Below are 17,349 nucleotides of genomic sequence, written 5' to 3' on the forward strand. Positions count from 1 at the left end.
AAATCATGCATTGTATTAACATTATTGTGTGGATTATAATACAAATACATAAAAAAAAAGCTTTACTGATGTATTGAAGATCAAACACAAGTCATAATTTAATGCATATTAGTCTATTTGTGGTCAAATGTTCAACGAGCCTTGACGCGCTAGATAATCTGTGAAAACGAAGCTGAAGCCACAAACTATCTTTAAAATATAGCAATTTTCAATGTATATATAGGTAGATAATTAGATTAGTATATATTAGTTATACATCCATATTTAATACTAATTAATACATTTATTCTATTTAACGTTTTGTTTATTTTAAATTCTATTTCTTCTCTGGTCTCACGGCGGAGGTCAAGTTTGCTCACCAGCTGCATGATCGACAGGAACGTTCAGTCTCATACTGCCCCCTGCTGTCTGGAGCTTGCTACTGCATTCTACAGTCAACCCTAACCCATAAATGAAGAAAACAAGGAAAACTGCTTAGAAAATGGATAAAATGGCTTAAATGTCCTTCCTGTGGCAATAAGACTCTATATCTCCTCCCTGTCAACAGTGTTTGCTGTGTTTTGGTTAGTTTCGTTCTCTTTGTGCTTCTATTGGTCACAATTGCATTTGAACACAAAACTGAATTGCAAAAATGGTGACGCAATTAAAAAGCTGGGACTTCTGAAATGCATCAATATTGATGTAATCACTTAATTTTCGACCATTCTGTTGGATTTGCATGTTAAATAAGTAACTTGCAAGGTAATTGCATTGCGTTCTGCTCAGTGTTTGAGCGGCCACCATTGAAATCAAATGTATGAGAGAGAAAGCCTTTTTTTAATACATGTTTGGAAATTTAAAAAAATAAAAGCTTCTGACAAACCGGCCATGGTTTGTTCTACACGTTAATTAACTAAAAAGTTTTTTCTAAACTGCTCTCAGTCTATAGATATTAATGCAAATCAAAATGTTTGGGCCATGTACGTCACATCCTGCAGCTCGACTGCCACGTGGGGGCGCTGTTGCTTCGCTTTGGCTGCCTCCCTGAAAGGAGGCGGCAGAGGACGTCTACAGGTGCTCAGGTTAGGGTGCAGATAGAAGCAATGTGAAACTGCAGGGGGGGTACAGGTACAGGTACAGGTACAGGTACAGGTACAGGTACAGGTACAGGTACAGGTTACAAGTACAGGTACAGGTACAGGTACAGGTACAAGTAAAAACCATCACCAATGAAAAGAAGCTATTTCCTTAAAAGAAAAAAGACAACTTTTTAACAAAGCAAGAAAGGATATTAGATGCATCAGCAAAAATGTCAAGGAGAAAAGGAAGTATATATATTATATATACCCCGAGATGTACTTCACTTTACCCTGGTTGTGACGAGCAGTCGTTTCAGGTGTTGATGCCTCCATCATCTCATTTTCCCCAGACCTCGGAGAACTACTGCTGACTCGATGTTTTCTAGTTTTGGAGTACTTCTCTCTAAATTCTATATATGGTTACGGGAGAAACTCACAGTTGTTCAGCAGTTTTAAGTCTGTCTGGCAACCATTCCATGTTCAAAGTCAATTAAGTCAGCGTTCTGTTTCTCCTGCTTGGTTTGAACTTCATTCTTTGTCTTCTTGGCTAAATGAATAGAGAATACTGCCACATGACAGCCGTGAAATATCTGGTTGTTTTTCCTCCAACGAACACAACTACACCAAATGTTGGTTTTGATGGGAGGTGTGTGTTACAGCCAGCCTAGAAGTTTAATCAAACGCAAAATGAAATGCCATCCTTCACAGGTCCCAAGCAGCCACACAAAACAGTTTCTCGGTGAGAATAAAAGTTTATTTACGTAGTGATTTAACGTGAAACATTTTGGTTAAAAAACTCAGGGCAGAGAATAAATCAAACTAAGAGTGAGGTCTACACCCAAATAACAAACACAACCACACTACTCTTTTATGAGTCTGAATTACCGAATCAAACAAAAAGAGCAAAATAAAACAGAAAGTCTTTCCTTCCTGTCCAACAGAACCACGAGAAAACCGACAACGTAAAGTGACGCCTCACTCCACTCCTCGATGACGAATGCTGTACCTGCTGGATTTCTTGTGAAGGCTGTTTCTCTCACCCCTTCCTCCTCTGGAAACATCGTTCTTACACCTGAATTGCCCTGTACTTTGTGTTTGTGGCCAATCCGGTCCTCGGTACCGAGCAGACATAAAGCACAGGAGAGAACACACAGATCCAACTGCAGTCGTAACAGTGGGGTCGTGTGCGATATGTCACACGGACTAAGATGGTTTGGTCCTTAATGGCTTTATTTTACTCTGTCTTCTAAACTTTAAGTAGTTCTGAAGCCAGTAATAAAAAAGTTCATGCATTAAAAAAGTATTTTTTTAAAAAATCTAAAAAAACGATTAGATAATAGTTTAGAAGTGTTTTGCAGAAGTTTGTCATGATTATTTTTGATTTTGATTAAAAGCTATAGTTGGACCGACACATCACACAAGTGGTTTATGTCTCTGGCGGTCACAAGTGAGGAAGTGTGTTCACGTTCAATCGTACGCCTGTGGATTCAACTTATTTAAGATTTACCGATCACAGCAAAGTCCCCAAGAAGCACATAAACCAAGTGAAAGCATATTAAAAAAACCCCACAGCACATTAATTACAATTATTATTTTTTTGGTTTCTCTGTTTGTCACAACAAAATAACACATCTACCTTTTGTTTGAAGGGCATATATATGACAAAACAACATCGATCATATTCTTGATGATGGGCCGGGGTGGGTGAATGTCATGGTAGAGGTGGTGCGCCACAGTCATCTCCCAGGCATCAACCAGATAAACATCCATTCCCTTGAACATGGTCCTGAGGATCCTGTCACGTTGTAGTGAAGGCCAGTCACCACCAAGCAGTGCTGAAAAGGGTCTTGGAGAATTTTTGAGGTTTGCTGTCCGGATAATGATTTTAGTCCCGGGAGCTCTGGCAAGTAGTCGAACAACTGCCTTCCGGATGCTCATTATCCGACGGATGTAGTACTTGATGGGGAACGTGGTGAAGTGTGCCCAGACACCAATAACTACCACTGTGGTCTTCCCTCCAGTTATTCCATCGAGTTCATTGGCAACATAATGCAGCTCTGTGATTGGTGAAGGGACAATACGAAGAGGAAGGCCGTGGCAGCGGTATGTGACGAAGATGTTTTTGTCATAGTCCAGTGCCGTGTAAGGTCCTGACTGCTTCATGCGGTGCAGGTTATACACCTTGAGATCTGAAAGCATTAGAACAGAACAGATAAAGCTTCAGTTTGACTATTAAACTGAAAGTGTGAGAAGTTCTTTCAGGGGAATTACCTGGAAGTACCCCAAAGAGGAATTCAAACCACTGCCTGACTGTAGAGTCTCCATACATGTGGAGCACCTTGTCTTTGAGACACTGGCTGATGGCAGAGGCGGTATTGAACTGCTTAACTGTGGTACCACTCTGCGAAATCCACAGACCGTTGTAATAGTAACCGGCGGGCCCAGGTCCCCCCTTGATGCTGTTCACTGCAGGTTGACCTGTCAAAAGGTTAAATTATGTTGACATACTGTATGGCTTCAACATTGTATAATTACACATTTCATTTCATTATACAATCTTTTTCAGATCGTTTCATCAATTTCCTTCATATCTGTGCGTCTTAAAGGAAAACTAACCCATATTTCTATGGTCTTAAATTCTTAAGTTCTTTGCAACTGTATGGTGGAAACATCCTCCCGGCTCCTAAATAACTTTAAATAAAGGTCACAGGAGGAGAGTCGACTGCTGCTTACATGGGTTGAAACGTTGTACAGGCTAAACGATCATCGACCTGAGACCAAGAACACATAGGAGCTTCCTTGTCTTCATGGTTATTGACGAGCAACGACGAGTACTGAAGTCCAAACACCTCCCACCACTGGGATTCAGCAAGGACAGGCCACCCAATCACCTCTTCCAGGTCACCCAGTCATTGCCATCATGAGCACTGAAGTCACCCAGTAAGACTATGGAGGCCATTGGCGGTGCCTTTTCCCGGACCTCAGCCACTCCCTCCAAGAAGGCCGGATACTCTGAGCTGCTGTTTGGTGCGTGAGCACAAACAATAGGCCGAGACCACCCCTCATCAAGGAGGATGGTTTGAAAGCCAATGCTGGGTGTGGAGGTGAGCCCGACTCTATCTAGTCGGTACCCCTCAACCTCCCACCCTAGTGCCGTTTCCTCCCCCTGCAGTGAGGAGACACTCCATGTTCCAAGAGCCAGTTCCTTTTGCTGGTCGTCACGAGTGGTGGCTCCACGTTGCTTATTGAGGCTGAGCCCAACTGGGCCACAAGGGCTCCCGGGTCACCGGGCTCCAGCGGTGAGTCCCAATGATCCTGGTCTGGGTCATGTTCTGATTGATCGCTACTGTAATTTCATTTTGTTGAGCTATGCTCTCATTTTGTTATGATTTGCTATATGCTACATGTGTTGTATTATAGTTTTTGTTTACAAGTTGTCAATGGCAACGCTGATCGATCATGTGACCAATGCTGATCTAATTGCTGACGTGCAACACATGCGTAAATAAATAGGGTGTGTCCCAGGTGTGGGTGATCACAAAAGAGGAAATACGTGTCTGTGCTGTGTCTTATGCCACGATGAGAAAATGACTCTGCTAACACATTTCATTTTGCAAACTCACCTTAGACTGTTACCAGAGCATATTGGTTGGAGTGAAAAAATTGGAATTTACCTTTGGTTTTTGGAAACACGGTGACATGATCAGGTCCTGAAGCTGGAATAGGAACGTTCATGGTGACACCGCTGGAGCAAAGCAAACATATTGAAATTGTAACAACATAAAAAAGAAAAGCATTTATGCAAGTTCCAGCTAAGTCCAATGAAATGTGAGCTTTCAGGAAAAACCTGCACAGCCAGAATTATGTTTTTTTGAAATGATCTATTCATCCATTTTTGTCAGTCGTTCATTCAGTTCAAGTCGAGAGTCGTGGACGTGCAACCACTCACATTTTGAAGAGTATGTCCTCCTCGGCCTCTTGGCTTTTTTGGTAAACACTGTGGTGTTTGATCCTGGCATCACAGCTCAGATTCTTTGGCTTGTAGCAGAACCACAGCTCACCTGTGCGACGGTCAGTGTAGTTACACAGCGGCTGCTGGCTGGGAGGCAGGCACACGCTGCACATGGTCGTCTGAGTGAGTGAGCCTGAGTGAAAGGTGCTGTAGAAGTTCACCCCATTTGGCATTTCACTGGTAAACCTGTGCACGAATGGGATTGCCTCACTTGGATGTACCAGTGTTACCTGTCAGAACAAAGAACCAAAGAAGTCACGAACAACCAATCAGCAAGGCCTCGTTCACCCTGCAGGGAAACGAGGCTCCATTCAGATTTTTTTCGCTCCCAGGTGATTCATATCCGACCCTTTTTGTGGCCGTATGAAAGCGCCAATTCCATTTTTTCCACACCAGAGCAAGGCCTTGATCACATGTGGTACCAATTCAGATATTTTTCTACATGCGACGGCTTCGCCATCAACGTGTGACTGACGTCACTGATAAGCACTGGAGGAAGCAGCTCCGCCAGAATAAAAGCTGTGCTCTCTTTTTCCCTCATTCTCCTTATTTTCTCCTCATGTTGTCTCGATTTTATCAGCTCGTATTTAACAACCACTTGAAAATCGATCTACACGCTGACCAGTGTTGCCAGATATGGTGGCATCCCCCGATCGGAGAGCCAAACTCTCTTACCTCTTAACTTTGTTTATTTCATGCATTTAAGGTCCTATTCACACAACAACGTTTCACATGACAACACCTAATCCGCTAAAAAAGAGGAGTGCGTTTCCACTGCAGCAGCGGACACAGAGACAACAATGTAGTTAGTCTGCCGGGCCACTGGAAGGCGCTGTTGCTTGATTTTGTAATGAAACTACTCAGACATGTGCAGAGAACAAAACACTATAAACGTGAAGAAAATGTAGAGAACCTGACATCCGTATGGACTGATGACACATCGGATGCTATCAGGGAGTCTCAACTATTAAACTACTGATCTGGAAGATAAAACTAGAATATGGACCGCGTGTCGTACCACCGCGGGTCGTACCACCGCGGGTCGTACCACCGCGGGTCGTACCACCGCGGGTCGTACCACCGCGTGTCGTACCACCACGGCTCGTACCACCACGGGTCGTACCACCACGGGTCGTACCACTACGCGGCCGCCATGTTTGTTTACAACTGAATGAGCAGGAGGGGGGGAGAGATGTCCATGCGCAGTAACAGGCTCTGTAGCCTCCATCAGTCTCTGCAGGAGGGAGGGGGGATGAGCAGTAACAGGCTCTGTAGCCTCCATCAGTCTCTGCAGGAGGGAGGGGGGATGAGCAGTAACAGGCTCTGTAGCCTCCATCAGTCTCTGCAGGAGGGAGGGGGGATGAGCAGTAACAGGCTCTGTAGCCTCCATCAGTCTCTGCAGGAGGGAGGGGGGATGAGCAGTAACAGGCTCTGTAGCCTCCATCAGTCTCTGCAGGAGGGATTTGCACCGTGAAAGAATCTTTCCACTTTGGGAGCCGGATTAAAAACTTTGCGGATACAGTGCATCCGCTAACTTGTGCCGTGTAAACGGACCCCCCAAAAGTGAAGAACGTTTTGCGGAATTCGAGTGTTTCTGACCTGTTCATTACCACACATAGAATAGTTTTACAGTTTTAACATGATTCCTACACAGGCGGAGATTTAGGCTGGTTTTGATTGAGGTGTGTTGGTTTTACCTTGTTTGGGCTGGAATGTAAGAACTGAGCATCAGACCTGCAGCGTGAACCGAGCCGAATTGCTAAATAACTAAAGCAACAGCAATAGATATTGCTTGAATTTGTACTTTCCCTCCCAGACCTGAATACATCCCAGTTGTGGTTTAATGGAACCCATACCACCACCCCACCACAGCAACGATCACTTTGTAGTCGTTTTGTATTAATACGAATGTTATAAGTGTCAAAGGCAAAGCGTGGAAACCGAGGATAAACCAGATTGAACTCTTCACCTGAACATGTGAGTTTCCTTCCCAGAGTAAGGAGAACACGGCGGAGTAGGTGCCATCGAGATGATCCACCACCCGTCCTGCCACACCTGCTTCGAGCGTGCGGTTGTGCAGCCGAGCCAGGAGGAAATCTCCACCATGGTTTTTTGGACGACCCTCAAAGTTGTACATTTTTATCCTGACCTCCAGCTGATCCCCGACGAGCCACGGTCCGCCTCCTCGCCGTGGGGGAATGACAAAGTTGCTCTGGGCTGCATTGCTGGTGCCATTCAGGGAAACGGGAGATGGGGCAGATGGAATATTTGGCCAAGCTATTGAATCGAGTAGCTGGTTTTCCTCGTGAGTTTCCTCGGGGGTCAAAGGTCGGAAGGTGCAGGAGGGTCGATTCATGCCCGGATCACCGGAAACCCGGATGTTCTTGATTCGGGGCTTCATTGATTTTGGAATCTGGCAGAACCAAAGTAGGTTTTCTCAGCTACTGAATATGTTTCCTTTATTCCTCGATTCAAACACATTCTATCCAGACCTATTGACATCACTTAAGGTGCAACACGTCAAACGGGACCGTCACCAGTTCTCACCTCCAGAAAGTCCATGGAATAAAATGTGAAGACAAACAGACCCAAGAGCAGGAAGAGGATGCCAAACTTCAACAACCCTGCTCTGTTCATGATGGATTTTAATTTTCTCGTTTATCTGATGAAAAGACAAGAACACATTTTCAAAAGGCAAATCTGAGATGTACAACAAGAAAATGAAAAATAAAAAGCAAAACACATTTGGGAAAAATAGAGAAGTTTCAACCGATTGCAAGATAATTCCTTTACTAATCCAGTGCAGAAAGATGTGTTTAATACAGTGAGACTAATTCACTCACCAGCACCTTCTAACAGACGGACGCAGCAGCTCTGGGAAAGTTCTCCTTTGAAGAGTAATTTGCTGAGTTCATCCACCCAACACCCAACGTACAAGGGCGTGTATTGAATTCAAACCACTGGGGAAACAAACAAACAAGGAAACAATTGCAAAATGTGAACGAGGCCGACATTCCTATTTGTCAAGTCATTTTCTGGGCCTGTTTCTTGTAATTACATGTTTGAAATGGATAAACGCCTTTCATTTGCACTGTTCTTGTAAAATCTCTTTGGAATCATTATTGTAAATAATTTGAGAAGATTCAACAGGGTCTTTGCACGTTCAGTGCTCAGACCCGAATTACCACTATTTTTAAATTTCACGCGTACTGCTGCAGACAATATTGGACCATTCATTACAGTCTCAGAGTGCAGGGCATTGGCAGCAGATAATGATACCTGTTTGGACAGGTGTGGTGAAAGAAGAAACTTCATTTATTCATTTGTGCTCCAGTAGAGACGATAAGGACACGAGTCTTACCGTGGGGGAATACATCGACCGGATGTTCCTAGAAAGAGAACAAAAACAGATTTAGAGTGAAGTTCGATTGAGTTTAAAGACGGCAGAACAACGTAGAGTTCAGTTTGTTTTAACCTGCGGTTGTGCTGCGCCGCTGGAAAGAAGAGCCAGGATCAGTCCACAGAGTCCGATCAGCATCTTCATTCTGACCCGAGGGACAGAGACAGATTCGCCTGAACAGTCAGACGTCTTCCAAACATGAACATCAGACTACAAAGACAGTGTGACACCAATTCAATGGAAGCCTACAAAAGGAAGGATTTCATCACATGACACTTTTCTGAACGTCTTCTAGACGATAAAAACTGTTTCTCTATAAACAAACCAGGATGTGTGACCCACCTTTTAAACGCCGTCACTTCCTGTCAAAGCTCAACCGAAAGGAGACGCACAGATCAACAGTGACTGACCCGATCGCTCAGGAAGAGTGTGTCCGTCCTGGTTTTGTCTCAGAATATATAGCGGAGCAGGAACCAGGAGGGGCCTCGGTGTTATTCACTGAATGTTGTCCTTCTAGCTGGACCACAAGCAGCATTCCAATATTGACCAGTAGTTTCTGTAGAGGACTGACCGGAGCAAACTCTGCAGGGCTTCAGGTCAAATATCTCCTGCAGAGTAAAAGAATCCTTTAGTAGGAAGAAGAACCGGGTTGATCCTGGCACACAGCAGGCCTCTTCCTCCATCAACCCGCCTCACTAATGTGAGTGTTCTGATCAGAATCTGGAAACGTTGCCAGTGTGTTGCTTTCAGGATTGACGGACACAGACCGACGCTGGAGTCCAGTCGTCAATCTGGTTTGTACCTGACAAACCAGTTTGGACAAATATTCAGAGGAAAGTTTTCTATTGATGGTCACAATATAGAATTACTGTGTTTCAGTTCAATTTACTCCAGTGGTGCTTAAAGTTGTTTGGACCAGAAGATTTTTGTTTTTTTGTGTTTAAATCTTCTGGTTCTTATTATTTAAAAAAAAAAAAAAAAAAGATAAAACACTTTAATTCTTCACTTTGGTAGATTCTAAAGAATCTGACGAGTTGGACATTTGGAGGTAAAGTTGGTTCACAGGCGAACACAAAGAATAAAGACTTTTCCTCTTTTCCTATTTTTTTGCTTGTGGACAGTTTGATTTCTTTGTCTTGCTTCTTCTTTTCCTTTCTCAGTTGCTGCCTCATGGAGGTAACTTCAGGATTAACTCTGGGTTTTCCGTACTGCAAGACTGGTTCACTTCCTACCGGGGTAAATCACCATGGTAACGCTCTGAATGTGTAACCTGCTCCGGAACAGCTTATGTTCTGGATGAGATCACAGTGAGTATAAAAGCTCCGCCTCCTGACCAATCAGATCAGGAGGAGGTGGAGGAGGAGGAGGAGGCAGAGGCGGAGGAGGAGGAGGAGGAGGAGGAGGAGGTGGAGGAGAAGTCCACCAGAAAATCTTACCATCTCATCAGACATTTTCAAGTGTCTGATTTACCTCCACATGTATTTTATTTATTCATTTTTAATCTGTACAGCAACAGATCAGATGCAACACAATCACCAGTAGGTTGAAGTAGGGATGCACCAATGCAACTTTTTTTTAAAGGTCAATTTGCAAGAACTTACTTTAACTACTTAAATGAAGGGTATGAGAGAATATAGAATAGAATAGAATAGAATAGAACTAATCCGAGAGGGAAATTCCTTTAAGCATTGCTCCACACTGGATGAATAGAAAGAAATTTGAATATCAAATAAGACAGGACAAAAAACAAATAGGTAATGTGAAATATTAATACGTACAGAAGCACAGAAAGGATGAAATAACCAGAACACAACAAACACTGTTGACAGTTAGGAGTTATAGAGTCTTGTTGCCACAGGAAGGACATTTTAGACATTTTATCTCTTTTCTAGGCAGATTTATTTAAGCTTTTCCCCACCTTTTAGAAACTCTAGTTATTGTGCCTTTAAACCCTTTTTTTTTTTTTTTTTTAATCGGAAATAAAAGTCATTTTGAAAAAACATAAAAATGAGATAAAATGTTTGTTAGGGTAAAATATAGTAAAAGCCTCATTATATTCGGTTTTGTAATCAAATCTTTTGAAATACAATCAGCAGAGTAAAAGCCTTGTGCAGGAGCACCCTGCAGACAGCAGGTGGCAGTAGAAGGCTGAGAATGTCTGTGACCAGTGGTGCAGGGACCGTCTGCAAATTACAAACTGCTGCAACAGTGAAGAAGGCAGAGACTCCAAAAACCTCTAATGACGTCTCTGGTATTCACCACAGTGTCACCAGAACCACCGCAGCATCACTGGTCTCCCGCTGATCAGACGACAACACTTGGCTTGATGGATTGTTATAGATAATATAAAATGTGCCGTAGACCAATAAAACTCCCAACGTGTGGGCAGGTGGGTGGTCACATGATCAGCATGAACGTCACAAATATGGCAGACTCTGTAAAACCCAAGGGAAATCTGCGCCACACGATCCAACAGACAATCAAAAAAAAGAAAAAAGAAAAAACATGCATAATATATACATTCATATAATGAATATAAAGTCTAAGGACCTGTCTGAGAGACAACACAACTATCTAATTCACCATTCAAACCTGAGTACTCTGCAGCTTTCAATGGATAAATCCAGAAGGACTCTGGTTGGAGGAGTGTTTCGATCTGTCTCCACCCCGATTGAGTTTGCAATATGCTCTATACCTGATATCTTTAAAGAATTACAACTGCCATGATTGAACAGCCATGGGATACTGGGGATTGCCCCTTCTTATGTCATACTTATGCTCAGCCAGTCGTGCCTTCAATTTGCACTTTGTTCTCTCAATATAGAAACGACCACATGGACCTTCAAGTCTATAAACAACATATGAGGTATTGCAATTGACAAATGAACTTATATTAAACTTCCGACCAGATGTAATGTCAGTAAAGTAGTGATCCTATTGCTGCAGTGATTACCATGTCTACGTTGGTGGGGAGCAGGTCTGTGGTTGTAGAGGGGGAGAAGACTTTTACCAAGTTTATCCTTTAGGGTCGGAGCATCTGGGAGAGCTTCTCTGAGAGGACTATTACTTTTCAATATATCCCAATTTCTCTTGACAATTTGTCTGATTTTATTTACTTGATTACTATATTGTGTCTCAAAGTATATTTGATCAGAATGTTGTGGATTTTTCTGTTTAGAAGTCAACAGAGACATTTTGCTTTATCGTCAGCTCTGGATAGAGTTTTTTGTCAACATCCTCTTGTCCTAAATCTCTGGCTCGTGTCCTGAGCATTTCTTCTAAGTCACATATACGTTAGAGCAGGGGTGGGCAATTATTTTTTCCATGGGGCCACATGAGAAACAGAAAATATTGTGGAGGGCCGGGTCAAAAGGCTTAACTCAATTCTGAATAATGTTAATTGTATTTCTTTATAAAAAGCAGTAAATAGCATTGTTTTGACAAGCTGGTAAGTGTATATGTTATGATTAAGCAATGAAAAAGTGAGGTTGCCTTACAAAAAATGCAATTTATTCAATCAGATTTTCCCACAACAATGGTGAACAAAATGTGAACGTTCTTACCGTTTGTGACTCGTTATATTAGTGATCATTTTCAGTCAAATTCACCCCAAAACACATTTTGAGTTTCATATCCAGTACTGTTGGAAAGAGGTTCTTAGCTTTCTAAAGACATCACAACATTGTCTTTGTACTCTAAATATTAAGCAAGAAACATCACATTATAATGATCGTCACTGAACTGTGATTTTGAGAAAAGGGCCTCCAAAGAAAGTGTCCCATTCACTGCTAGTTGGTGCCTTTACATGCCTACATTTGTAGTCTAACCACCTCATTTGGAGGTCTTTTTTTCCTTGTTCAGTGTGAGAAATCTAGTCTCTGTTGGGCTTTAACGAGTGCATCAAAGTCAGGTTGAATGTCTGAGGTGGAGATGCGGAGCAAAGCTGACAGATGATCATCTGTGAGAGAGGATCTATACCTGGATTTAGTAAACTTCATCACTGAGAATGTTTGTTCACATATGTAGGTAGAGCCAAAGAGAACCAACATCTTCTGAGCATGTCTCCTCATGTTTGGAAAGTTCTCCTTCTTGAGAGAAGAGTAAAGATCCAGCAGTGATCCTGACTTAAACCTCTCTTCCAGTGCTGCATCACACTGCAGGTCAATAAGTTCCAGCTGAACATCACTGGGTGCATCATCCACACTGCAGGTGAAGGGAGAGGAAATCATCTGCATTTCATCCTCCATTGTTCTGAGATCTTCAAAGCGCCTTGAAAACTCAGCATGCGGTGCTCCCAACATGGATGAGTACCTGCGGAGGTGATCAGCTGATGAGGTGACTTCTTTCAGGGTTTGCATATGAGTGAGAGAGTCACTCTCCAGTTGGCTTGAAAGAAACTGCATCTCTTTCATGAAAGCTTCAGCAGGCTGTGCATTTCATGAACAAAAAGGCCCTTGCCTTGCAGTTTGGTGTTCAGTTCATTCATCAGTGCAGTCACATCAACAGCAAATGCAAAATCTGCCATCCAGTCCTCCTCTGAGAGCTCTGGGATGTCTTTGCCTTTCTTCTCACAGAACTCTTGAATCTCAGCTTTCAGGTCCCAAACTCTTTTTAGCCCTTTTCCCAGGCTGAGCCATCTGACAGCTGTGTGGTAGCCGATGTCACTATGCTCAGTCTCATGGTCCTCCATATGTACTACAAACTGTCTGGGATTCAATGCGCATGCCCTGATGTAGTTTACTATTTTAGTGACAACATCAATAACATGGTTAATTTTCAGCACTGACTTGCACAACACATGCTGGTTTATAATACAATGCAAAAATACCAATTTCTGATCTGCGTCGATTTCAGTCACTTTATCTTGGATATGTTTCAAAAGTCCGACATTTTTCCCCGTAAGATTCGGACAACCGTCCGTTGTGACACCAGCCAGTCTGTCCCATTTCAGTCCCAGTGTGTCCATGCACGTATTTACCTCCGTGAACAGATCACTCCCTGTCATTGTCCCTTTCATTGACCGCGCTGCAGCCAGCTCCTCCGTCATCTTAAAGTCCGTTATCCCACCGACAGATACGAGTAACTGGGCTGTGTCACGGACATCACAGCTCTCGTCCAAAGCCAAGGAGAAAAAGTCCAAACTTGCCACTTCACGTTGCAGCTGAAGCTCCAGATTTCCCGCAATGTCCTCAACCCTCCGCGTCACGGTTCGCCTGGACAGCGGGACTCGCTCAAATGCTTCTTTCTTTCCAGGACAAATCAGTGCTGCAGAGTCCACCAAGCACTCTTTGACAAACTCCCCCTCCGAGAATGGCTTACTGTTTTTAGCGATTTTGTGGGATATCACACAGCTGGTCTTGGTTGCTGGGTCCCTGGACGCGTGAAGCTCAGTAAAACGGCCTTGCTGCTTTTGTAGCTTAGCTAGCAACGCTTCCGATGTCCGCGCCCTCTCAGCATCACTCAAGTTTTTGTATTTCTCAATGTGTTTCGTCTCATAATGCCGACTCAAATTATAATCCTTAAACACAGCGATCTGCTCCCCGCAAACTAAACACACGGCTTTACCTCTGACTTCAGTAACTAAATACTTAGCAGTCCATTTTCTGTTGAAAACCCTGCATTCGGCATCTACCTTTCTTTTTTTAGCATGAGTGGACATTTTTGAGGGCTAAAGTCGTCTTGTCAATCATGCGCACGTCTTGATTTACGTATTGCGTCACTGTACGTGAATAAAATGCAACTTCAAAATAAAAGCAATGCAGCTTTAGTCCATGCATGAGGTAAAATAAGAAAATATGTTTATTTTGTAATTCCCAATTAACCTTACACGGGCCGGTGAGAGTCAAGCAAAGGGCCGTATGTGGCCCGCGGGCCGTACAATGCCCAGGTCTGAGCTAGAAGGACAACATTCAGTGAATAACACCGAGGCCCCTCCTGGTTCCTGCTCCGCTATATATTCTGAGACAAAACCAGGACGGACACACTCTTCCTGAGCGATCGGGTCAGTCACCGTTGATCTGTGCGTCTCCTTTCGGTTGAGCTTTGACAGGAAGTGACGGCGTTTAAAAGGTGGGTCACACATCCTGGTTTGTTTATAGAGAAACAGTTTTTATCGTCTAGAAGACGTTCAGAAAAGTGTCATGTGATGAAATCCTTCCTTTTGTAGGCTTCCATTGAATTGGTGTCACACTGTCTTTGTAGTCTGATGTTCATGTTTGGAAGACGTCTGACTGTTCAGGTGAATCTGTCTCTGTCCCTCGGGTCAGAATGAAGATGCTGATCGGACTCTGTGGACTGATCCTGGCTCTTCTTTCCAGCGGCGCAGCAGTTTCTGGAATTCTGGTGGAGAAATGTTGTTGCATTCGTGTCTGACACGGGATTAGATCTGCTCAACAGTTCCTGGTCCTCATTAGCAGATTGTTTGCTTCACAATGGGCCATTTGGATTTGTGATTCAACATTGTGGTTAACAAGTTAGTTTAAAGGCAGATCTTAAAGGAGGATAAAAATGGGGAATCCCAACATTTCTGAGACATGGAAGGTGGTGCAATTACTCCACTAAACAGCAGGTGGTGCTGTTGTAAACAAAATGCAGGTTGTCTGTTTGGTTTATGAGCCTTCATCCAGCCTTCAAAATGTGTTGCACTAATGTTGATAACAACTACAATTAGAATCGGCTGACATTTAATAGCAGTTATAAATTAATCAGTCTCGTGTGAATGTAAATCATTAAGACCCTGAAGGTTAATATTAAAGTACATAGTTCCCTCATTCTCCTGCTGCTGAGTGTCTGTGCTTCACAATTCAACTTTGAAACAGACGTTCTAGTGGACAGATGATGAGGTTGGATTTTTATTACGGTGACTGTCAAAATAAAAGTACCAAGTCCAGGAGAATCTGGACTGGGGTTAGGGTTAGGGTTAGGGTTAGCTACGGAGGAAACTTTGTCCTGGTTGTTTCTGAGCAGCTTCTTCCCTCTGGATGAAGGTTTTTAGTCCAAAGGTTCCGGACAAAGCGTTATAAAAGCAGCTTTGTTCTTGTCGCCGACACTGAGCTGAATAAGGAACATCGTTTTATTGTGTATGTTGTGCAGTGGAGATGCTGACGGCCCTTTTTAACACACCGACTCGCAATTTTCCTCGAAATTCAGTTTTTCATCAATAATGGTGCGGAGGTGTTTATACGATTGCACTTGCTCTATTTCATGGCCTTTAATTAAAGTGACTCTGTGCTTGTCTGCTTGTTTTCTAAAATCAATGACCATATCTTTTGTTTTGATATGTTCAGTTGAAGGTGGGACTCCTCCCACGCTGGACAAACTCATTGATGACTGGTTCACCCTCTGAGGAGGCTGATAATAACAGTCATCTGCGTGCTTGATGATAGTTCTGTTGTCACGCATGCTCCGACACGTTTGTGTAAAGGATAAATAAAAGCGGCGAACAGCACCCCCTTGTGGAGAACCCGTGGAGGAGACAACGGGGTCTGTCAGAACCCTTTTTATTGGATTGTATTAAAAGCAGAGGAGAAGTCGATAAAGAAAAGTGAAGCAGACGTCCCTTTAGTTTAAAACTCATGTTTAGTGGAGTGAGAGTAGCGTCCTCCATTCCTCTGTTGGGCCTGTAGTCAAACTGCATTGATCCAGCTGGTATTCAGTCTCCCTCAGTTTCACTTCTTATTTCTTTTATTGACCAATGGCAGAACACTGAGTAATTTTCTTGTTTTTCTTTGTCACATGATCAAATCTGGCTCACGGTCTGCTTGTTGTTTGTTATGGCATGCCAAGTACAACCACAATCTGCAAAGGAAGTCTACCAATTTGTACCAATAGATTTGTCTTGAAATTTGATATGCTCGCAATAAAATTGAGGAAAGAAAACTGAGTGAATGACCACCAGGATTAGATTAGATTAGATTAGTTCAGGTTTATGTTTAATCTCAAAAGTCAGATCAGATGACGATGCGACGACTCTGGATCTTCTCTTATGGAGACGCCCGGGTTGAATTACCGAGTTGTTAACCTGCTACGCTTATGAGGATGGTGAATGTCTGGGCAAGTTGACCCAGGTAGCGATATCCTGGGTATGTTTAACTCACGTGGTAGTACGTGAACGCTGAATAAAGTAATCGGAATGTGGAATTTCTGTGGAACAATGGCTAAACAATAGGACTCTATAACAACTCCCGAAGAATAGTGTTTGCTGTTTTTATGTCAATTTCATCCTCTCTGTGCTTATTTAATTTAATTTGAAATTGTCTGGAAATCCTGGAAATCAAGGATGGAACTGCTAAAATCGGGTACAAAAACAGCAGAAACTATAATGAAATGTTCAACGTCTGAAATTGTAATTGAAATTTCACAAACGCATGAACAAAGATGCAGTTTCTGTACAAGTTTCAAAACTAAAACTAACACAGATATCTTATGTGCTGGTGAGGAGCTGCAGCAAATTTGGAATTAATCACTTCAGAACTAAAGAAAGTAAAATTCTGGTTTGACAAAAATGAATCATCATTAAATCTGTGTGAAACAAAAATCCTGTTCTTTGGTAAATGCAAATCAATCAAACAAAGTAAATATACCGACAGAGATGTTGGATCAAGTTTGTTTCATAAAAATTGATCTCCGACAGAAAAGAGCAATAAGAATTGTTCACGAGGAACTCAATACTTTTACGAGCAAAAACTTTAATATTCACTGATCTGGTGGAGTTCTAATGTTGTACAAAGCAAATAATAACTTATCACTGGGGAATATCCAGAAAATGTTCTTTGAAACAGTGAGCGGTTATGATTTTAGAGGGAAGATGCAGGAAGTGAACACTCCTCTGAAATGTTTTGGTGTCGGAGGAGTGAAGCATGTGAATAAATCCAGAACAG

General features: G+C 42.7%; 1 protein-coding gene across 3 annotated transcripts; it reads right to left on the reverse strand.

Moving 5' to 3' along the window:
• Positions 1-1,792: 1,792 nt before the first annotated feature.
• Positions 1,793-9,181, reverse strand: LOC308127283 (NXPE family member 3-like). Of its 3 annotated transcripts, none has more exons than XM_080492223.1 (10): positions 8,813-9,181; positions 8,546-8,680; positions 8,432-8,459; positions 7,914-8,030; positions 7,618-7,732; positions 7,040-7,483; positions 5,008-5,300; positions 4,733-4,803; positions 3,330-3,536; positions 1,793-3,247 (listed from the first exon to the last, which is right to left on the reverse strand). In XM_080492223.1, the coding sequence occupies exons 5-10, from the start codon at positions 7,705-7,707 to the stop codon at positions 2,691-2,693; spliced, it is 1,662 nt and encodes a 553-aa protein (XP_080348349.1). In that variant the 5' UTR covers positions 7,708-7,732; positions 7,914-8,030; positions 8,432-8,459; positions 8,546-8,680; positions 8,813-9,181; the 3' UTR covers positions 1,793-2,690. The 3 variants fall into 3 exon arrangements, with proteins under 3 accessions (XP_080348349.1, XP_080348350.1, XP_080348351.1); XM_080492224.1 differs by having other exon boundaries at positions 8,546-8,615; positions 8,813-9,172; XM_080492225.1 differs by having other exon boundaries at positions 7,920-8,030; positions 8,813-8,901.
• Between the last annotated feature and the right edge of the window lie 8,168 nt (positions 9,182-17,349).

The sequence above is a fragment of the Lipophrys pholis genome (genome assembly GCF_963383615.2).
Source record: "Lipophrys pholis genome assembly, chromosome: 22".
NCBI classification, from domain to species: Eukaryota; Metazoa; Chordata; class Actinopteri; order Blenniiformes; family Blenniidae; genus Lipophrys; species Lipophrys pholis.